This window comes from Mizuhopecten yessoensis, unplaced genomic scaffold, assembly GCF_002113885.1.
Source record: "Mizuhopecten yessoensis strain PY_sf001 unplaced genomic scaffold, ASM211388v2 scaffold8507, whole genome shotgun sequence".
In the NCBI taxonomy this organism is placed as follows: domain Eukaryota; kingdom Metazoa; phylum Mollusca; class Bivalvia; order Pectinida; family Pectinidae; genus Mizuhopecten; species Mizuhopecten yessoensis.
In genome coordinates this window covers 909,561-934,384 of record NW_018407582.1, presented here as the reverse complement: position 1 = coordinate 934,384, position 24,824 = coordinate 909,561, and the positions used below count along the sequence as shown (strand labels likewise).

At 35.6% G+C, this 24,824-nt stretch overlaps 1 protein-coding gene across 1 annotated transcript in view; it reads right to left on the bottom strand.

The window, feature by feature from the left end:
• Positions 1-7,503: 7,503 nt before the first annotated feature.
• LOC110456080 (structural maintenance of chromosomes protein 5-like) overlaps positions 7,504-24,824 on the bottom strand; it is a 28,261-nt gene continuing 10,940 nt past the window's right edge. Inside the window, exons 13-25 of the mRNA XM_021506618.1 lie at positions 22,881-23,064; positions 22,032-22,090; positions 21,654-21,720; positions 21,280-21,381; positions 20,328-20,395; positions 19,432-19,555; positions 18,574-18,696; positions 18,135-18,260; positions 16,538-16,633; positions 15,799-16,026; positions 14,757-14,936; positions 13,381-13,476; positions 7,504-11,167 (exon numbers count right to left, since the gene is read on the bottom strand). Coding sequence (XP_021362293.1) covers positions 11,039-11,167; positions 13,381-13,476; positions 14,757-14,936; positions 15,799-16,026; positions 16,538-16,633; positions 18,135-18,260; positions 18,574-18,696; positions 19,432-19,555; positions 20,328-20,395; positions 21,280-21,381; positions 21,654-21,720; positions 22,032-22,090; positions 22,881-23,064 — 1,582 coding nt within the window. The 3' untranslated portion in view covers positions 7,504-11,038. The remainder of the gene's footprint in view (positions 11,168-13,380; positions 13,477-14,756; positions 14,937-15,798; positions 16,027-16,537; positions 16,634-18,134; positions 18,261-18,573; positions 18,697-19,431; positions 19,556-20,327; positions 20,396-21,279; positions 21,382-21,653; positions 21,721-22,031; positions 22,091-22,880; positions 23,065-24,824) is intronic.

The following is a 24,824-nucleotide window of genomic DNA, read 5'->3' as shown; positions in this document are numbered from 1 at the left end:
CATCCGTACAAATGTGATACAAACGCTGAAAACGGCAAGGCGTCCAGTCATGACGTCACAGGCAAATGTACAGTTTCTGATAAGAATGAACGAAATGACGCTTTACGAGCTCTTGCTATCAGATTATGCTGTTTTAAGATTAAAATCATATTTTAAAAAAATCGATAGAGGATGATAACATTATAGAGAAATGCTGATTAAGACCTACAATATCAGTATGAGTACTGCTGGTTCTGCACTGCGCTCACATCATTTGAGTGGTTTTATACATTTTTATAAATCAAATTATTCGAGAATTTATAACACTGACAAAATAAAAGGATGAAAAGGCAAATCATTGGTCATTATAAAGGACGTACCATGTTTTGGTGGTGGAGGAAAGCCGGAGAACCTGAAGAAAAAACAACGACCTGCGACCAGTACCTGGCGTCTGCCCCACGTAGGGGCACCTGACTAATCCGTTCACTCTAGATTTGATACACGTAACCTCGGTGGATACTTTGTTTACTGAGTACAATGACACCTTGTTAATAAGGAGAATGTGTGTTATAAATAATAGGACCTTCTAAATCCGAATACGTTGTTTTCTGTATACAGCAAATTTGGTGAGTTTAAGATTTTGATAACTTTCTATATATCTACAGTTAAATCTCCTTAATCCGAATATTTTAAACTTTGCAGCTTTTGAGTCCGATCATTTTTGTGTCCGGTGACGTTGGTTTATGTGTACAATGGAACCCGTAAGGACTGTTCAGATTTAGACAGGGTACTTTGGTTTCCGCGTACAAGGGAACATACGCCGTCCGGAATTTTCCTACAATTATAGTCTCGTTAGACTGTACAATATGATTTCAGTGGAACTTTTAGCCATACACCCAGATATGTGTGTAAATATTACTAAAAAACGAGCGGTAATCTGGAATGTAAATGAGAGTCCAGAACCCAGGTGACTATTTCCCAGATATGTGGAGCCTCATGAATACTGAATAGGTCCGATTTCAATGTGAGCGTTATTTCAGCACAATTTTATGAAAAATAGGTTTATTATGACATGAGGATCCCCCTGCGATTTCCTGACCCCCCGCAACGGTAAACGTGCTGGCACCATTCAAAGAAAGCGAGCGGCATTTCCTTCATTGCAAGCGTAGATTTATAACGAACAAAGACTAGCCGAGATCGTAAAGGATCGATTTCTACATTAACATCGCGGGCTAAAAGAGATGGAAAGTTTGATAAAATCCAGGAATCTGGGATATATGGTCTTTGGAAATTGCGTGCATTGTTTTAATCACAAGCCAGAAATCCAGTACTGAATGTTTCATTAATTGGAGATGTCCTTTGGTCCGAGATCGCAGCGGATGCACTTAATTACGGAAACATAACACTCTGAAGTAGTCTGAGTGAGGTTCTAAGTGTGGTGGGATTGGGTAGTTCTTGGGTGTGTAAGGATGCGCCATGGTGTATGGTACAAGTTTTAGATCATATCTATTTTCCACAAATTATATTTTAAGTTGCACATATTTATTTATTGACTCTTTTTAATTTTTTATTGTTTTTTTTCCTCTATTTTTTCATGGCAGTGACAGTTTTATATCTTTCTTTGCTGCTGTGTAAAAGCCAATTCACATCCCAAGGAAAGATAGTGTTGAGATGTTTTAGCAAATATTTAGAACTCCAATTCTTGCCTATCACTGTAGACAGACACACGAACATGGAAACAGAAAGTTGATCGTTCTAAACAGTATAAGATTTGCGCACTTGCACTCGAAATCAGCGAAGGAAATACAGCTTTATTTGATAATCAATAAAAAAAAACAAAAAAAAAACAAGTACATTTGTAATAAAATAATGATAAAAACACATTCCATAAGGCTATTTAGAATATCAATGATCGGTTATTATAACCTGGGGGGGGGAAAAGGATGTACATTGCACAGCATTTTAATATACAATATGATTTTGTTTATTTTGTAAATCCATCTATCGATTTTCTTTCATGTTTGGTGTCCAGAAATACATCCTCTTGACCCATAGCTGTTCAAGCTATCTGCGCACTTCGAAATGTGTCCACCGGAAATTGCTCTTAATTAAAGCTCAACCCCGTTTCGAGCCTCACAAACACTTCAGCCAATCACGAGCAAGCTCTCTGCGTTCATCGGGTAGCAGTACTCTGTTTTGTTCATTAGACCAGCAACAGAAAAAAACTTGGGAGAACGACAGAATCAAATTGTTCAAATCGATTATACCCTATCATCGTTCTTGTTTGTAGATAGTTCCTTTGTAGATACACAAAAGGCCTCGGAATGGATCCGTGTTGTAACCAAAACGCGTGATTAGCGAAAATGCAAATTCGTGCCATTTTCTTTTGATGAAGAAATAAAACAGCTGTAAAAATAGTTTTATGTCAATCAAATAAAAAATGATATCGTTAATTCTACTTTGAAACGTTTGTATTGGTTTCTTCAGCAAGCCAGGGTCATATGAAGCATATCATGAGTATCTTATTGCGTGTTTTTTCTTTATCTAAACATGAAAATTATTCTTTTTAACGATTTCATATTTTCGTTGCATGCATGTTATCGAACAAGTGTGAAATAATATACGTTGATTGACTGAATACGTGGTAAATTCAGAGCTAAAAATTATATAGCTTGATTTACTTCCTCTGCTCAATGTACGTACGTTTTTTAAGTGTAGGTTTGTAAATAGATCGATAGATTCTGGAATAAAATCAAGTACAGGAGTAATCAAAATCAAATGTACTGACCTAATTACGGTACAGTAAATGTATACACATTGGTAGCATACACAGATGTATTACACACCGCTAGAATTTCACTTCATTAAGAGACTATCAATAATAAACAAACAAAACTTTGAAGCTAATTATCTTTTTTTTCCTTTCATTAGTACACAATTATATGACATTCACCCGTCAAATATAGATTTTCATACGATATGGTTGAAAGTCCGGGATAAAAAGGATGACAAAGGGACGAAGAAGGGATCCATAACGTTAAGTACGTACTTCCGTGAAGTTTCCGATAAAAATAATGACAATCAGAAGTCATGTATACAATGGATTATTTGTAAACTTGTATTGGTGTACAGCAGGGTGCTCTTATTAGGCTAACACTATTCTAATGACACGCACCAGTATTCAATACCAGGTATGGACAATGGAAGTAAGTAGTAAACCAAATCCAACTGAATACCTCGTCGATTATGTGATTTTCTATTCTATCATTATTTACCTTCAGCGAATAAGGTAATTATCTGATTATGAACAGGATATCTTAAAATACACTGTATGTAAAATGAGAATTAAGAATGCTCTAACTGTTACATGGAACCGTATTCTGGAATACACCCGTCCATCCAGCTGTACACATGGATATCAGAATCTCATCCCTTTTTCACCAAACTGAAGTTTCTCAAGGTATCATTATTTTGGATAACTTAAAAACGCAGTCAAACTGATAAAGGTGATAAACTCAGACTATTTATAAACAGTGATAGAATTTATGCCGCAGTTAGTTCCCTTTCGTTGCGTTGTATAGACAAAACATATAGGGAAATCCTCCGAATAAAATGTATCTTTTTAAAAGTTGAATGCATTTGGACACGCTGCATCGGACAGTGACGCAATGATGCATGATGTACATGTACCATAGATCAACGTCAGCTGGGTGATTGAGCCGCCATGATGGCGATAGTTAGCCGTAAATCTGACGAACGACTTAGGATCGACCTCTCCTCCTTGGGGCATACCTTACAAACCTCACATCATGTCAAATGTACATAGCAAGAAATATTCCTCAAACACTTCCGTGTATAAATCATAAACCTCTTCCGGGTTTATTTATATAATCACTTGGAACGCTTTTCTTTGCACTGATTTTAGCTCACGATTTCGAATAATAATAAGCTAATACTGTATCTTTGATGTACACCAGACAAAACATTAAAAATCAACAAGAACGCACCCTTACATTTATTGTCTATCATTTTTTTCCCAAATCTAACCGTGGTTTTAACTATTTATTTTGCACCATAACTGAATTGAAATATTTGGCGCGGTTTGGATTTTTTTTTTAACTGTGCCATGATATTAAGACTCCAAAAACATTCATCCAATAAAAGTGTCGTTTGGCATGTGGTCAGTTTGAGGTCTACGTTTTAAATAATGGGGATAGACCTACCATGCTAAAACTGCTTAATCTATTATAGCATTTTACTATGTTTGTAACATTTGTTTTTTATCAAAGCTAACCTTTCAGTTTTCAGGTCACCTTTTAAATTGATCCCATATGCAGTGATTGATTTTGTATAATGAATCGTTATCACGAGGACCGAATGAATCTTTTATTTTTTTTAAATTACAGGAAAACGTGATGTAGTCACGTTCAGTTGTCTACCACAGAAGGGAAATAACTCCTGCGGAGACCAACAGAACTATGTTGTTAAGATAAGATTTTATTATTAAGTTATAACCGAAACAAATTAGACTTGAGCACAATAGGTTTGCACTCCGTCCGTCTTTCCATTCGAGAAGTGTGTACGAGACATATCTTCTACACTATTTCACCTGGTGTAATCAGATTTGGTGGATTTGGTGTACAAGGACATTTGCGGATGGCGGAGTGCAGAGTGCAAGAAAGCCACTATTACCTCACTGTGACCCATGCTTTGACCTTTAACCTTACCTATTAAAAATATGTTTGTCCGGGGCATATATTCTCTACTATTTCACCTGGAGTAACCAGATTTGATGTACAAGAACATCTTGGGATGGCAGAATGCTGAGTGACAGAATTAGGTCACTGTGACCTATGTCTTGACCTTTGACCTTTACTTTCGTAAATATTTGTCCGGGGCATATCTTCTATACTATTTCACATGGAGTAACCAGATTTGTTGTACAGGGACATCTTGGGATGGTGGAGTGAAAAACGTATGTATCAGGATACTTTCCTGACAGTAGGTACATCCTGACATAAGTGTACTGTTTGTTAAATATAGAAACAATTACCGGTGGGCGACTATCAATTGCCTGGCAATACTTTGCCTTGTTTATATTTTGAATTGGATCGAAAAATAGCAACTCATGGTCAGGGCCGTAATGATCATTTGTATAAAGTTTATAAAATTCACCAGATGGAAATGACGAAGTCGAAAATGCATCGACCAACGATTCAGAGGCAACTTGGATTCAAATCAACCCAAAAAGATAACAGGTGATCTTGTCTAACATTAGCCTACTAGTCATCTCACATCCTTAATTGAGCCATTCCATATGCTCCACACATACAGAACCAACCCCCTATCATACAGGGAAACTCAATGCCAAAAACTGTCGAAGCTATTCTATTTTTAGATATATTTTAAAAGAAAGGCAATAAACGAGAGGTCCAACGGGCCTGTATCGTTCAACTGAATATTGTACTCCTACAACATAAAGAGATCGTTGTTCGGTTATTTCATCGGACATGATAGCGCCGACATTTAAGCAATCAAGGTCCCAGGGATAGGGCCAGTCCCCTAGGCCAATCCTGGTAGCAGATGTATCCAAATCTTCACGTTCAGCAATTGCATACATTGTAATAGGATAGGAATCTTGGATGTTTTAATGTGATGACCCTTAAGGGTAGGAGTCAATTCTAATATTATGACTGTTCATCTCTGTATGCCTAGCAATTGTATATATTATATATACTGAACAAAAAAAGAAACGCACAATCAAATTATGCAATCAATTGCCTATGATATTTTGGGAAATTTGTACAAAATTTTATATCAATATGAAGGGACAAGTCTACTCTTGACAATACTGTAGAAGAAAAGTCTGTGTGACGTCACTCGTGTCATCAGTAGTAACAAAATGACACTTCAGTACCTGGTGTGGGCACCTTTTGCACGAATCCCTGTACGGATTCTCCTACGCATTGAATTCATGAGAACATTTATTCGCCTTTAGGGAATGTTGTTCCATTCTTGTGTTAATGCTGCAATCAACTGGGCGCGGTTAGTTTTTTTTTTTTTTTACGTTTCCTAATACGCCTGATCCCACAGATGCTCAATGGGAGACATGTCGGGGCTATATGGGGGCTATTTCAGAGGCTGAACGTTGTTTGCCGTGAGAAAATCACGACAGACTCTGGCAACATGCGGTCGAGCATTGTCTTGCTGGAAAATTGGGTTATGACGTCTTAGAAGTGGAAGGACATGAGGTTGGAGGATCTGGTCTCTGTATCGAACGACATGAGGTTTTGATCCAGGACCACTAAGGGGGATTTTACTCCATGGGAGATGCCTCCCCAAACCATTACAGAAGCCCCACCGAATCTATCGCGTTCAACCACGCATGCGTTGGCGAAACGCTCACCGCGTCTGCGATATACCCTTTTTCTTCCGTCTGAGCGATACAGACAGAATCTAGACTCGTCGTTGAACATCACACGCCTCTATCGACGCATCCCTAACCTATTCGGGCCATGTCTGCGCATCCAGTCAAGACGCACTTGCCGCCTCCGTGGTGTCAGAGGTGGCCCAACATAAGGTCGGCGCGCAATGATTCCCTCTGCACGCAAGCGGTTCCTGGCAGTTTGAGGACTAATGGGTCTGCCATGAGTACCTAAGGTATGCGACGCAGTCTTGAATCTGTTGCGCAAGTGCGACAATCGAATCGCCCGGTCTTGTCGTGCGGTCGTTACACGCGGATGACCGCTCCTGAAACTAACCCAGTAGCACGGAAACGTGTACAGAGACGGTTAATTGTACCCGGGCCAACACCAAACTGGCGTGCGACAGCAGTTTGGCTATGACCATCCATCAACATCGCAATTTGTTTGAAAAACTCCGGCTTGGCTTGATCACGCCGCGTGATTTGGACTAAAGCTCACAAAGTCACACAATGACATCGTCACGCTTGGTTGATTTTAGGGTAGATTGTTGAGAAGGGAGATCGTTCTTGATGTAATATCTGACCAAATATTCCATTATTTCCTTACAGCTAAGGTGTACTGCAGGGGGGAAACTTTGTGCGTTTTTTGTTGTTGAGTATAGTTATGGGCTAGGAGCTCAAATGTTTTCCAAGTTGTGACCCAGAACAAAACAAGTCCATATCCCCCCCCCCCCAGAATGCTTACAACCAAATATGGTTGATATTCAGATCATCTCTTAAATCTAGAGGTTGCTTAAATCCATATGACCAAAGTGCCCTTTTTTGGCTCTGCCTCTCCATTTGAACAGTTTTAAATCCTCACCACCTCCACTCAAATAAGAAGGCGTTTGAAGAAAATGATGACGGTTGGATGACGGAGGCCTCAGTATGGCATAAGCTCATCTCAATTCTTCTGACCAGCTGAGTGAAAAACTAAATTGAAGAATACAAGATAGTTATATATCTGTTTATACAGTCGGCCTAATAAGTTTTTCAAACAAGAAAGAGAGGCATCTCAATGTCACTGGATAGTTTATAAAAAAGAAAAACAACACATAATATTTATATTTCATGTTATTCCTTTTTAATAAGTTTCATCGAAAAATATCTTAAAGTATTCAAAGGTTTAAAATCTGAACAAATAAATAACTACTAGTATGTTTGATCTAGGTTTTTTAACACAGTGGGGATGAAGAAACAAAAACAAAAAAGAGTTTGGTCTAAAATTAAAATTACTTGAATCATAATATGATAATGAAAAGACAACTTAAAACTAAATAAAACTAGTTTTATTTCTATCAAACACTGCAGATAATTGTTTGTAATGTTTTCATGTTTTTCAAAATGAAAAAAGTAGATAAAATTATGCAGGGGAATAAATGCATGAAAAATGGTTAACTGGTGTTAATAGGGTTCTTACATAGATATTACTTCCAAATGTTGTTGTTATTTGTCCAAGACGCTAGCAGCTGAAGAAGGTCAATTTGTTTTTGCCAGTGACCTAAATTGCAAGTAAATAGACAATCATTTTAGTTTGAATATTTATTCTACCAAAATAATAACATACTATCTACTGGTACTAACGTAACCAGTGTATATTCAAATGGCTGAGACGCTTTTAGGATCAGATAAAGGACACAAAATGACCATTATAAGCTTTAGCAGATTATTGATGCCTTACATTTAGCTACAACCTATCATTGTCTTTTACAGTTAATTAGAGCAGTAGGAATACACTATTGTCTTCTATTTGGCCTTAATCAGCCCACCTCTGTCAAACTGCAGGTAATTTATCAAGACTTTTTATTTCCAAGCACTAATTTATCCGAACATTTTTTTTACAACAAATCATATCATAAAAAGAAAAAAGGCAACTTGATGAACATAGTATTACACCATACATGTACATTAACTTCACCAATGTAAAACACAATACATAAAGGTCATATCTAGATGATCTTTTTTATCAACCAAATAAAGACTAGCTTTCTAATAAACAATACTCAAATCTAGCCTTCGGTACAGGCACCTGGCAGTGGCTCTTACCATGTGTAAAAATTAGATCTTAAAATATGTCACAGAAACATGTGAAAGTAATTGATTTCGCACACAAGTTATAATGAACAAATACCAATATCTAATTAATTCCAAAGAAAATGACATCAAAATAATTCTATTCATATTGTGCCAAATTTCCCGACCCTAAGTAATATTTGGGAGTGAACATGAGAAGACTAGATATACAAAGACAATATTTGCAATGCCTTCAAATGTTCGGAGCATTCCTTGCTTCAATAATAACACTTTAGCTTCAAATAGTTCTTTGAATGCAAATTCTCCCCTAAATTCTAGCTAAATAGAGAATAACAAAATGTACTAATTGTCTTCTTCATAAAAAAATATTCATAAATGATGACAGTTCTAAAACACATGAAATTCAACAGAGCACTAATAATCATGCCTATTACTACTGACAAATAAACTAAAACACAACACACATTTAAAACGGACAGATGATCTACAATGTACCACAAACAAAACAAATTCCTTTACTTCTATGCTGAGAAGTAGCTATATTCAGCAAACTTCTTGAAAAAGGAAAGAAAAATAATAAAACAAATGTTTTCAATCTCAGATAATACATGTAATTTTAATATAACTCAATTCACAAAACATTTGAAATGAGGGCAATGAAAAATGTTAACCAACAAAAAAGGGCCGAGCAATGTGATTCCACATCTTCCACCTTACATGGAGAAAATAAGTTGACAGAATTATTTGAGGTATATAAATAAGCTTATAGTAAATATCAGTCAGGTTGACTATAATATCTGACTACTTTATATATCGTTATCCAACCAAAACATTAAAAGAAATGGACCATTCTAAGTCGGCTGTCTCTGAAAATGAGAGTTTATACTTGTGACAGTGTTGTATAGTTATAAGACTAAGAGGACAGTTTTTCTTTTAAATAATGGGAAGTATTAGGAACAAGATTATGTGTTCATAAAGTTTGTAGTTTTGTTGTGTAACCCATGCTGAATAAGAGTCAAGTTGTCTGTGATAGTCAAATGCTAGGAGGTACTTTTGGTCTACAGGATAGTTAAGCTACAAGCAAACTAATTTTCAGTACCAAAGTATTTTTTATCCAACATTGCTGTTGTAATGATTAAACCAAACTGTAAAGGCGTGATACAGGTCAGACATAAATTTCTTCCTGTTCCAACTTGACAAAATATCCAAAGGCTTAGAAGATGTGATTCAGATTTTAAAGTAGCATTAGTACTGTAGAACAAGTGTTTTGTGTTTCACTCAGGTATAACTCAATCTTACTCCATTTTACATGCTTCTGGTACTCAAGAAATCTCATATTGACAATATTAAATAAACTGAAACTGTGTTTGTAACGTAGTATTACAATCATTATAATATAATCAGAAAATGGAAAAATTAATGCTCATCAGCCATGCATTTATCGAAATACAAAAGTAAGGAGGGCTAAAAATAATTAACATAGTATTACAATTATAATCAGAAAATGGAAAAAGTAATGCTCATCAGTCATGCAATTATCGAAATACAAAAGTAAGGAGGGCTAACAAGAATTCCTTAGGTAACTACTAACCACAAACCGACTCCAAAGGCAGCTATTTTGGAATGTTTTCTTAACAGACTTGGACATTTTGATAACAATTTTGGAATGGCAGGAGATTTTCACCTGTGACCATCTCCAAAAACAACATGAATTATATTGAATTTGATAAAATTTCAAATATCATTGTGAATAACTTATTTTGATGGCACTATCACACAATGCAAGTTTCATAATTGAAGTTGATAATATTTTTATTGTTATTCAAAGCAGTGTGCATTAAACTCACCATAAGACCATAGAAGTCCAGGGAAATACTTTGGGCTGTGACCCAAAAACAAAAATACTTTACACTACAAGTCAAAATGAATCTAAACTGTAAAGGCAGTGTATCTCAAAAAATAATTTGAAAGAAAGTATTTCCCCTCTCTCTGTGTAAAATTGAAAAATCATGTCTTCAACTTGCAGAAATGATGATTTTGTATTCCGAGTAATTCAAAATGGATATTTTAATGCTAAATGATTTTAATCTTTACTTTTCCTGGCCCATTTTTCGAGAATGTAATACAGCATGCAGATGTTTTATTTACTTTTTATTTTTGTAATTAGCTAGGGTCCTGATCATGAATTCAAATTTTTAAATATATATCAGCTAAAAACACAAGTAGCAGTACTTCGGAAACAAAACATTTTAAAAAGGACCTCAGAAAAGGAACTAACTTCATAGATTTCGGCATCCACCATTTTGATAGCTATTTTGATGATAGAACTTGGCAATGGCATGAAAAAACACATATGGCAGTGCCTGAGAAACCGAAGATTAATCTTATTTTTTTTAGCAACAGTAAAATGTATGACAAGACAACAGTTTTAAAAATAAGTTTGGCACCGTTAGGATCGTTGTCTCAAACACTTTCTCTAATAACGATACATCACTCTCATTTCTCTCTCTCACCACCATATCACAATTGTCCTTTATTTATTCAACTTGTTTATTTCTGTGTTCAATCTTCAATTTTCCGTCGCCTCCTCAGGAATTTTTTCAGATTCCACTCAGTGTGGTTCAGCATTGATGGCCCGTTGTACACACAAAGAACTGTCATGTTGTCTGCATACAGAAGGTCAGGCAGTAGCTGAAACAATCAATCAAATATTTGGTGTTAAACTTCAGTTGTAGTTTAGCTGAAAGTATACACTGCGCATGCAGAATCTATGAAGTTGAATTATTTTAGCTTTGACCATGTACAATGAAGGTGCTCACATCACAAGATGTGTAAAATGGGAGTAACTTTAGGGGCTATTTACTTCGTCATTAATTAATTTAATATGTTAATCGATAAATTAATGATATGACTAGTATTAAAGAAATATTGAACGATTTTTTTTTTTTTCAATTTTTCTTTTCTTTTATACGACATACAGATATCTCAGTAAGTTTTGAAATAGGTGGTTGACTTGAAAAAGAACAGCAGGTTGAGTGTTCAAATGCTGTAATTTTGACCTGTACATATTCAGAACAAAATATCTGATTCAAAGTTGATGAATAGCAGGCCAAGTATTAAGCCAGAAACAGACTTTTTTATGTACTCATATCAACAAAGTATATATCTGTCTGCACAGCACTGATTATATTTAATACAATAGTTATAAGGTTCAAATATAGCATCTACAAATGGCTGTATGAAAACAGCAAGACGAATAACAAGAAAACATTATGTTCCCAAAGAAAGGTTTGTTTTTCTGCAACAACAAAGTTGCAGTTCAAAGTCATACCAAATTTATTTCTTCTGAATATGTAATAGTAAGTGGATAGATAATTCCTCGCACATGGATCATAAATTTGGGTAAAATTCTTGGCAGAGCCAAAGGTACTCCAACAATGTTAGAGACTTTACACGGCGAAAAACTTTTGACAGGCGCCGCGTAACCTCTAACTTCCCATAGCTTATTTTCCCGATGCTGACGATCACATTTTCAAAGTTCGGATTAAGAAAGAATGTATCGTTTTTACATACATTTAAATGGTCAAAAGGTTCCAATAAATATTCCTTTCCATAAATCCATGATTATATGAGAAGTAACTTCGTGTCAAAGACATAAATAATGAGTTTTTCCTCATTCGAAGCGAAGCAGACAGCATTTGCAATGATTTTTCCGGTTAATACAAAAATGGATTACATGTAATGTTTCAAACGCGGAATACAAACAAACTCCGTATCATTTCGTTCCGTTTGAAATCCCCTCTGCTATTTTGTATTAGTACAGGAAGCCATGTTTTAAATGTAGGTCAGAGATGTGCTACAACGACATGGACATGTATTTTGAGTGTTCTATTCCGTAATATACTATATATTTGTGTCTGTGACATACATATGAGATCTATATTATATAAACCGGGAGTAGACATCGTTGTCANTTTGACATATTTTTCTCTGTGACCTTGTACGTAGGTCAAGGTCATTTTCCTTCTCAAACTTTGTTGGCTCTATCCAAAGAAGCTACCAGCCAAAGCTTATGAATCCATTCCTTTTGGTTCTTCAGAAAAAATCGTTTGAAATGTTGTTGACCTCTGTGACTTTACAGTAGGTTGAGGTCATTTTCATTAGCACACATTGGTGAGCTCTATACCAAGAAGGGTCCGTTTTTATCTATTTTTTTACTAGTCGAAAATCAAAAATATATTATCATGCGTATCGATACATAATTGTATTTGATCATTGATTTTGGTTTCCTCGGACATAATTAAAATACTTTGTAGCTGTAAACTATGATACACTGACTGACTCCTTAATTCAGTCAGATAATATGCAGTTTAAACCTCAGAATGATTAAAGCTGTTACAAAGATGTGTCCAGTTTCATTATTCATTTCTTTTATTTCCTAATGCTGAAAATTGAATGACATTTCTTTAAATCATTGGATTGACTCTCACGTAAAAGACCAACTTAATTTAAATATCATACTGCTTCTGTATCGTCAAATTTAGACGTCTGAACCAATAAGTAATAGTTGATAAAACCAATCATTATTTGCTAAAAGAAAAAAAGGTACCCTTAGCAACTTTTGCTAAAAGAATGTTTGGTCTAGAGTGAGCACAGACTTGCCCTTAGGGCAGGTGAGCTAAAAACCTCATCAGTGCTGTTCAATTATCATGCTACTGACCTAATTTGAAACTGCAAATTTAACTATGCACAATTTTGTATTTTTCAAATTACTGGTATTGCAAAAAATGAAAAATCCAATGTACTAAGTCAGTATATGGCACCAATATCTCAAAATATTATCAATACAAACAGAAAATGTGCAAAAATTATATGTAAGTACATTGTTATGTGAATGAATTTACCTTTGGAGTGAGCAGGAAATACTGTGATGAGGACTTCTTGCAAACAGTCTGTACCACAAGTTCAAACACTTTCCTCTCGTTGACAGGATCCATGCCCTAAAATCACAGATTACAAATCCACATGTAAAACTTTTTCACAATACATTAGCTATCATTAGATGATTATTTTTTTATTATCATCTTTATTGCAGAGAAAAAATACCATGAATCACATACCAGCCTTCATCACAATTGTCAAACTAGACAAATTTAACTCAAGATAGGGGCTGCCACTTTGTGGATAGGCCAGCACCAAACGTTTTTATGTAAAACAATACAAAAATAGAGACAGTGGTGAATCAGTTTGGTACAGAACAACCCTTGACCATGATGTATATGATACTTGTGTAAGCCCACCAAGTTTGATCAATCTACTCGAATCTTTGAGATGTGCTCCAAAGTCCTTCAGGTCACGATCAAAGGTCAAACTACGGGGTTACGGTTCTCTCGTTTCAGTACTCAAAACTGCCTTACCATGATGCAGCTACACACCAGTGACTGAGATCTGCTCTGGAAACCTGTGTTTCAGTCCTTGAGGTCAAGGTCACAAGGTCAAATGCAAGTTGCAGTGTTACTTCACATGATGTACTGGCATACCAAGTCTAGACATTACATAAACCAGCAACTGAGATACGATCTTGTATTTCAGTAATTCTGATCAAGGTCTTGGGTCAAATAGAGCTCACAGCTGGCTGAGATATGATCTTTTATTTCAGTACTTGAGATCAAGGTCTTAGGTCAAATAGAGCTCACTGACTGAGATATGATCTTGTATTTCAGTACTTGAGATCAAGGTCTTGGGTCAAATAGAACTCACTGGCTGAGATATAATCTTTTATTTCAGTACCTGAGATCAAGGTCTTAGGTCAAATAGAGCTCACAGCTGACTGAGATATGATCTTTTATTTCAGTACTTGAGATCAAGGTCTTGGGTCAAATAGAACTCACTGACTGAGATATAATCTTTTATTTCAGTACTTGAGATCAATGTCTTAGGTCAAATATTGATCACAATGTTCCCATAAGTTAACCGTCTTATAAATTTTGAAAAGTTGATCAGTTAATTACCCAAGATTTGAGCAGATATTGCAAAATCCAAATAAGATTTTATTCAGTGAACATATTAAGTTTTCAAAATATTTAATCTTCTTAAAGGTTTTGAGTGTATTTTGTTACTAATTACTCAAAGTTTTGAGGGGATATTGCATGCACACACGTTATCTCAGCCATAATACTTTCCGTATCAGATGGACATATAAAAAGATTCAAATATTACATTGCAGATTCCGAATTTGGTACCAAGAAATAAGGAAGTCAGTGTAGATTCTCGACTCTACCTGGTTGATTTCGTCCACACATCTGAAGGGACACTTCGCCAGCTCCTGTAGTGCCATCATGTAGAGAACGGTGGCCACACTCCTCTCCCCACCAGACTGATGGTGTGGGGTCAGTTCTCGCAGACTCTCAGCATCACGGAACTTCACCTTTATCTTCACCCCATACTTCTCATAGTCTTCCTGCAAAATAACAATTCACATAGTTTCAATAAATATTTAATCACAAACTTAATGTAAGTAATAATTCTGTTTAGGCAAATACCACTTTCACTCTTTCCTGTAAAATTTAATTTATTTATTTAATTATTTTACTCTCTTCTGTAAATCATAAATCACTCAATGCCTTTAAGAAGTATTTCCCATTTTCTGTAATTAAATGCCTTTAAGAAGTATTTCCCATTTTCTGTAATTAAATGCCTTTAAGAAGTATTTCCCATTTTCTGTAATTAAATGCCTTTAAGAAGTATTTCCCATTTTCTGTAATTAAATGCCTTTAAGAGGTATTTCCCATTTTCTTTAATTAAATGCCTTTTAGAAGTATTTCCCATTTTCTGTAATTAAATGTCTTTAAGAAGTATTTCACATTTTCTGTAAATTATCAATCATAATACTGTTACACATATAGTTAACAGAAATTGGGGGTGGTTGGGTGGCGCAGTGGATAGAGCACTTGCCATTCACCAAGGCAGCCAGGTTTGATTTCCCGATCGGACTTGAAAGGGTATGGGGTCACCTGTCCGACCACGTTGATTTTCTCCGGGTACCCAAGTTTCTTTCCAAATTAAGACCCACTGTTTGCTTTCATCCAGGCCCACAAGTGTGATTAATATAAATTGAATTAATTTGTTTCATAACATTTGTGAAAAAAAGTGTTTATTTACAGCCACGTACTATACTATGCACTGTTTGTGAAAAGATGTATATCTTGGCAGGACTATTAACACTGTTTACATTTTTTGAAACAATTATAAAAGGTAATTTATCTTCTACATACATATATATCAAAATATTCTTTTCAGCCTCCCTTGACTCTGATTTTTACCTGGTTCTCTGGTTGGTGGAGTTCTATCTCCCCAGCACAGTTCATACAGGAGAAGAAGTAACTGAAGTTGTCATTGATTGTGTCTATAAGACCCTTGAGTGGCTCGAGCCACTGCTGTTTGGCTCGTTCAATCTCCTCCTGATGGCCTGCCATGGTACGTCGTCGCTTCTCCAGCTCGGCCTCAAGGGCAGCAATCTCTTTTTTACGAGCCTCATACTCCTTCACGATCTGCACACGTAAATTGAATTTTGTACATAAATATCAACATTCAAAATTTGAGAACCCAGTTTTCAGATGACTAGTTTTAAGTTTAACCTTAATTGTTATTAGGAGGCTAACTGATACCCTCACATAATCCCTATTACCACTATAGTTGTCAGTCTTAAACTCTCTATTTCAATTTAATGATTGAGGATAATATATGTAGATTAATATCATTGCAGTAATTTTTTATGCAAATTTGGACTGCATGAAGATAGAAAGTGATTAAGTTCACCATCAAATCACGCCCTTGCATGATAATAATACAATTCTATTTATAACAAATCCCTATCCTACACCCCTGGGCATGAAAGAGTCTGACAATTTCCAAATAATCTTAAAAGCTTACACACAACTCTCTATTCCAATTCAACAAGAGGAAAACACACTGTTCTGTAAGGACACTGATAATAGTTCTAGTTCTAACACATTTGGACTTTTTTCTCTCGTTCCATTACAGATTTTGTTTAATACTCACACTTTTATCTGCCTGGAACAGTGAATCAGCTCGTGCCTGTTCCTCGTGAATCATTGCGTCAATCTCATCTAGTGTGGCAGGATACTGCTCAAACCTCTGAAAATCCACTATCTTATAAGCATATGTTTAGTTAAGCATTAAAAAGAATTCCGTTCATAGTTATAATCTTATAATTCGAAACAGAATTGCAGATAAATTTAATTCATCTGACACACACTTACTCAGCATTATGCCAAGGGCCGCTATCTAGAAATATATTATTTGTTATACAACATCCACCATAAATTCATTGTTGGTAAATACATATGCAAGACCACACACTTGTGTTTTTCTAACAAATCAGAAAGCACTCATTTATTGCACGGACGAATATGTGCTTTCTGATTCGTTAGAAAAAAAACCACAAGTGTGTGGTCTTGCTTTTATCACATACCTTCCGTATTTGATATTTTTTGCAATTACCGGGAACTTTTCAGTTTGACATGACAAGGGGATTCTCATAAAAAAATAGTTCCGGCTAGTAGGTAAATACAACATTCCGTATTGCATATGTGCAAAACAGAACGTTGCATTTCATGGTCTGAAAATTGCTTGTATTACTATAACAAGATTCAACAGGTATGTGATAAAAAGCTGTATTTGCTATAGATTCCTAAGTGGTCTCACACTGGTGTACATGCATTATACCTTTAGGCCAAAATAAATTGATAACTTGGTTCTCAGGCCCGCGCGCATTTCATGGCACCGTGCGCATTGCCGATTTTATCGTGAAAGTAATAAAATAAAAATCATCAATGCGCCAGCCGCCATCTTTGAAAAAAATCGGAAAATTGGTCCGCATGTCGTTTTTACTCGTTAGTCACCCTAGTCCCGAAAACGTTTGAATAAAGATAAGGATTGAGATACAGGCAAGCGTTAAAATGATTATGTCTTATTAGTCTTGTGTACAAATGGCGCTCATGTACAAATAAGGAATGGGGGGTTCGCGAATCTCATCTTGAACATCGTGGGGATTTTCGGAGGCTTGCTCTATGATGGGTCTCTACACAACTATAAAAAGACAAGGTAACGCCCACAATAAACGTTTTACAAACTACACAATAAAAAAAAAAAATCGCCCTCGTCTCGTTTTTGCCATGTAAAATGAAATAAAAAAATACCACCCTGCTGCATCTATTTTGAAAAAAATTGGCCTGAGAACCAAGTAATTAATTTTATTTGGCCTTACTAAAACAACTTTTCAGAGAGCAATGTTTAAACAATATCTTGTGGTTCTTGAGAAGAGGTTAAAAGAAAAGAAATAGATGGATGGCAACAGATCTAGATTAAAAGATTTGAGATCAATCAAGTCCTTTCGGAGAAATAATAAGAATCTTTAACTTGTCAAAATCAATTTTTGATTTGGGGAAAGCCTGTCAAGAACTTCTTGAAAAATAGCAATTAAAAGTATTGTTTAAGAATAACAATGGCTGAAAGGCAATTTGAACAACCCACCATCTTTTTATGATGGCGGGCCTAAAATTCACAGCTGAATGTAAAACAAGACAACAGAAAGTGTATATTGTGTTTACACTTGTCAGAGGGGGAACAACTCTACCTCACGGAGTTCATTTGAAAGCTCAGCATTGGCAGCCGTTCTGGTAGCACGTTTGGCCAGGTCCAGTAAGTGTTTGGCTGAATCTTTAGTCTGTCGCACCAACAACTTTGCCTCTTCTGCAGATCTCTGCAAATCAGCAAAAAGGAGTCCATGTATTCAATATTGTCCTAATCACATTTAATATCATATCTTTCTGCCAGGTTTTATTAAGAGCCATCAATATAAACCAGGTGTCAGGTTTAGGTTTTGGAATAATAAGTGTGAAAAATCTGGACTGGATATTTTCCCATAATTATCAAACTTACAGAATACAAAATTATAACCTCTGATTTCTCCAAATAACGACTTTAAAATTTCAAAACTTAAACTAAACGAATTTCAAGATAAACCTTATACAGATTTATATATCCATCAGACAAAGAAATTTCTAAATACTGACCTCGAGATTCACCAAATGCTGGGACTGGTCCCTCAATTCCTCTTCAACTATCTCTTGGTCCTTGACAATGGAAGCATGCTGCAGACTTAGCCGCACCTTCCCCATAATCAACTCCAGGCATTTCTACACAAAAAGTCAACTAATGAACACAACTTCACTCAGGAAAAACATCTGGTATGATGTCAGTTTTACCTCTTGAGAAAGCCATGATAAATATAACTCTACACCAGAAATAACGCTACTAACTCTTTCCACTAGTGGGGGAACAAGCTACTTGTAAATACGGCCATCCAATGGATATATACGGTATTGTGAGTTTGATATCACAAGTTTCTCTTTATTGCCATTTTCAACTCATGAAATATCTTCCAAACAGGATAATATAAAAAAGACCCTCTTAAAGTAAATTTGATAGCAAGACGATTAAATATTTCCTTAATTATGAATTAAGATGCCAAGAGTATATTGGCTTTGCAAACATCTCTGACAGTATTCATAAGGATTATCTATCTGAATTATTATAAAATACTTTTTGATATGGTTATAAACACGTCAACTTCTTTAGATGAGTGAGCAGTTAACTGTGAAATACTATGTTTGGAATGCTGAGCACTTCATATTAGCCATCATGAGGAGTTTGCCCTTGTACATCTAGTGAAGAGCAAAACTTATTTCAGCAGCAAGTACATACTTCCCTGCATACAGTTCATATTGAAACTTGTCCCACTTATTTAATCCTGCTGCTTCACAATGCAGCCACATGCCCCGAGAATGATATTAGCTGGATTTTCAAACATCCACTGTACAAACATATACTTTCACTCCTTTTTGTCTGGAGCTAGCTAAACAATGACTTGCCTGTGTGTTTCCCTTCATCAATTGCAGAGATTTACACTTTTTGATATTGATGTCCCTAGTCTTTTTCTTTGTTCGTTCCTTCTCAGCTTGCAAATTGATTGCCTCTGCCTCTTCTGTTTTAATTCTACAATAACAAAAGGTTCATCAGCTGGCATGTACGATCATTTTCTTTTTATATCTGAACTCAGACAAGTTAAAATGTTTTCACTTACTTGAGAACGTGTCGCTATACAAAATATCAGACATTTGTAGAAAGTTTGGTTAAAACTGATCATGTGCTTGAAACGAGGACTAATCCAAATGTTTCTGACAAGTTCTTAACTGCTGCAGATCAGATTTGAAATCATCAATCGGATGGAAGAGTGGTCATTTTTTTTCAAATCAATCCAAAAGATAACAATGCCAGCTCAAGAGAGCATTTGGAGTTTGGTTACTTTGCCTGGCAGAAGTTTAAAAGGCCTTAATTTGCCTCCAGGTAGACATTGAAAATGTTTGAGTCAGTCACTTTTAGAGGAGAAGTGGCCATCTTCAAATGTACATCTTGGTCCGAACCAAAACAACTCCTCTCAAAGCCATAGAGGAGCATTTGCAAAGTTTTGTCAAAATCTATCCAATAGAAAATGGAAGAAATAATCAAATTGAAATCCCTTTTCCTTTTTGGTCCCACCTCTCTATTCCAATGCAAACCCCACACTTCATGAATAAATTGTTTAATTCCCTTGGCCAATGGATGCTCGCGATCCATGCCAAATTAAGTTAAAATCCCTTTAGCAGTTCTGGATTAGAAGTCTTTAAATGAAAAAAAATAAGATGGATAGACCAATGCCCCAGTATAGGCACACCTGGCCCTTTGATCCAACTGAATAAAACAGTATACACTATCATATAAATATTACCTTTGTTTTTTATTTTCAATTTGAGATAGAAGTTTCTTTTTCTGGTCCTTCTTCTGAGTAAGTTGTTTCTGAAAATAATTCGATGATAAAATTCCTTTATTTTTTTTAAAGTTTTTCTAACCAACAAGCATATACTATTTTTTTGCGTTTCTCACGAAAACATTTTATAGTACATGAACCAAAATCTTAAAAACCAGATAACTTTATGTTAGAGTTTTACAGCTGCTTTCAAGAGAAATGTACAAGTGACAGTCGAACTTCTCGTCTTATGCATTATTATTACACAGTACATTTCCCGGCAAAGACCAAAATAGCATAAAAGTCCATTTCCTGGCAAAGACCAAAATAGCATAAAAGACACTCTTTGAGCACTTGCATCTAAAGTAACAAAGAGAACCTGACTAGAGATTTAATTAAAAAGATGAAACTAAATCATCAGCAAAATTGTTCCTAGTTAAAAATTACAATGTTGCCACGCAGGATTTGAACCCTGGACCTTTGGATCAATCATTTTACTGTTGCTCTTACCAAATAAGATATCAAGGCAGTTTTCTTTTATCACGGTCCAAACGGTTGAACCGGTTGGACCAATGTTGTTCGTTTATGAAATAAGGTCGGACCAAGTAATCTGATGTTGCTTTCAGGCGAGCCTTGACAAAGCCTTGCAAGGCCTGCATAAGCTTTTGCAGGTCCGCCAGGATTTATACCCGAAAATGTTACCTTCAAAAACGGACGTACCGGCTGTTCCGCATAAACATACAGACCCTTTGTCTAAGATAGTAAGGGGAGGTTAATCAATGCAGGAAAAACTACAGTGCAGTGAGACTGGGATCCTCATGACACTTATATATAGCTTTTCCACAACCTAGCTGGTAGGTTGTCCCAAGGTGGTTCACAAATTATTATTTGTGGTTATAAGGTGATCATAAATAAACGGTTTACTATCACCAACCTTTTCCTCTCTCAATCGGTTCATCCTCACTTCAAGCTCTTTTGACTGTCGCTGAAGATCTCGGTATTTTTCTTCCTGTTTCTTTAACTCGTCTTGAAATCCCTATTAAGGCAAAAATTATGACAAATTAACAAACCTCTTTCTTGATAACATATATGCTGTAATCTAGAACATCTTTGCAGGAGGAAAATCAAACTCTTTTATTTTGCAAAGCGGAAGCCATACATGTAAAACATTGTACAGATTCCGCACAAACTACCATCTATGAATCAGACCATACAGATATACAATTATGTGTGTATGTATATATGAAGAAATTCAAACAAGGGTTACTAATAATACTGGGGTCAGAATCAACACTTATCAGATCTTACTCGTATCTGAGATTCCAGGTCTTTCTCCCTTGTTGTATCAGCTGATGCAGTCAACCATGTCGGGAATCTGAAAGGAGGTTATTATATTTTATAACACCAGAGAAATATATAGGCAATATTTTACTACAATTTTAATGATCTGACCAATTTTAGACATCCAATTTCTGTGAAAGGTATCAAAAGGAAAGTGATTTGATTGTGACATATCAAATCGCCCACAGTGAAATTGTGTTACTGAAAAAAAGTTTCATCACTTCAGTAACACCTTTATCATTTACAAATTCATAAAAGGAATTATTCCTTGTTTTTTCCTATGAATATTTAACTCATGGAATTAATACATTTTTCCTTAGGTTACCAAGTACAAATGATACAAACCTTATTTTGGAACTTCTTGAAGAAATTGTCCCATCATATCTGGAAACCCGAAATGTATACTGAAAACAGAAACAAATTTAGCTGAATGTTGTATGTTTTATATATATTTATAGTTTCTGATAGCAATTTTCCAGCACAAGCTCATGAAAAGAGAATTTTCCAGAATTTTTAAACTTTTTTAAAATTTAATTTTTCATGCCTATGTTTCCTTTACCAGTGTGGTTACAAATAATTCCTTTGACCTTATGGAACTCATTTTCACTCAATTGCCTTGCATACTTTTGGGTATCCAGGCATGGGGCGACCGCCCAAAATTTTCTTGAGCCAAAACTTTGGCCAAACTTAAATTTTCTTGCGCCAAATTTTATATTTATGAGCCAAATAGTTTAAGATCATTTACAAAGTGCCGCGGTCATAACATAAAGCTGAATCATTTATTTCTATTTAGATATTTTTTTCTGTTTATTGTAGTTTGTATACAACATCACTATTACTCTGTAATCTGGTTGTTTGTTTAACAGGGCTCACACAAAGGAACATTTCTATCTCCACTTAATTTATTATCTCCTGCAATATTTATGTTTTGCACTTCACTACCCCAGTTTTGCAATTGCATGCGACCAGAGTACATGAGTAATGCTCTGTATAAAGTGTGCCTAGAGAACAAAGGGCCAAAACTCTGTATATAGTAGAGCACAAGATCAAATTTTAATGTGGGGCACTCACCATAAAAAAAGGCAATTGCAGGTAAAAGTGATATATGCCTAGAGCATTGTGAGGCACAGACTGGTTTGTGCATATCTCTTATAAGTCTCCTCTAGTATAACCAGTGAGGAACTTATCAAATACCTGATAATCATCAGTAAAAAAGGTGCGCAGCTCTGGGTGGTCTCTCTTGATGTCTTCTATACAGTCTTTGGTTTTCCTGTTGCCAACAGGTATGGCATGTACGTTGTACTGGGCACAAAGGTATCTCATCACCCCTTCTGGGCAGTGCATGTAGTCCCTCAGGTAGCCCTGGAACCCATACTGCCTACACAAATAAGCAAACCAAGTTTCTTTCACTAAGTATTATATATATCAACTTAACTAAATCAAATAATTTTCATTTTCATTTAGACTTTTCTTTAAATTTTAAGATGTTTCCAATGGCCACATTTGCAGTATTATTATGATGGGAAAGTACACTGTAAAACTCAGTTTCGTAAAATGCATATGAAATAATAAACCACATTAATATTTATGGTTCCTGAATGACCATGTTAACTGGTATAGTACACAGTGTAAGTTAACAGTATTGCTAGTGTTGGGAATCACTTGTAAAATCATACTCGATCATCACTTTCAATCAAGTGACTGATGATTGACTAATGATCGATCAAATTTAACTTAAATTCAGTAATTTCAGGTTATATTTGCTTTCTGAAATCTACTTTCACTTTCGTTTCGAGGGAAACCCGACGTTAGAGAATTTCGCTAATAACGCACAACATTCATACAAAAACAATACGTTTGCTGACAGAACCTTATAGTTATTGAAAAATATGTATTTGGAAATGAAATTGATGATGTTTGCAATGTCCATTATGCTGTGATAGCTGCATCTCTTATTCAGAAATTCCTGCGATGGATTGGCATTCACCTGATGACACCCCGACAAACTTAACATTTTATATATATGATAGCCCACACTTACAACAAAGCGTTTTATTTATATCCCGCTTAGGAGGAACAATACCTTCCAAACGTTAAAATCGGTAGCCCCCGGATGATCATAGAGTTTAAATCTCCGGAATGTACTGGTTTGCCATATTGTCACATACTGAATGAGCCATGCAGCATTTCTATTGAAACGCAAATTCTGATTGGTTGACGGGTGGACCAGCTAGCCAATCAGCGTCGTCGTTGTGTGGGACATTAGGTCAAGTTGTTTTGATGAAGAACAAACAACTCGCCGTCTGCGGTAATAACATTGACTATCCAAGGTTTTTTTTTGTTAATACTTTGATTAGTCATACTATAATCGATCATGGAAAACAGATCGATTAATCGGTTTTTTTTAGAAACAAACAACCAGACGTCGACTAAATCGATTAATCAGAACAACACTAAGTATTGCTGAACTCATTCACCCCTGAAGACACATTCAAACTCTCTCAATTCAAAGGTTGGAATAGTTCATTTTGAAATTTCAGGGGTAAATGAGTTAACTTAATATCAATAAAGCATTTTTACCCAGTTCAAGTTTTAACACCTACAATATATAACACACTTTCAATTCGATTATTTATTTATTGTGGTATAATCTAGGGCATGTTAAAGGTTACCAATGTATACGTTTCAGCTATAAATCACAAACAAGAGGCCCAATGGGCCTGCATCGCTCACCTGGTATAAAACTCACACTTGACACAGTTGTAACCTTAAAAGTGATCTAAAATAAAGCTACAGGCAAAATATCAGTATTTATGATTAAAATTCATTCAAAAGACCCTGTTAATTTTTTTTAAAACATTTCACCCCTGTAATTGAAAGTCGAACAAAGTCATTATGTTGAACACATTGTATAGCCTTTCATCTCAGAATGCAACTTGAAAAGTATAAACATCCTGGGACCCATGGTTATTCATAAGAGGTTGTTTAAAGATTTTAAACAAATTTGACCCCTGTGACCTTGAATATAAGTCAAAGTCATTCACTTTAACAAACATAGTAGTCCTTGATCCGAGCATATGCTACTAACTAAATATCAACATCCTGAGCCTTTTGGTTATTCAGAACAAGTTGTTGAAA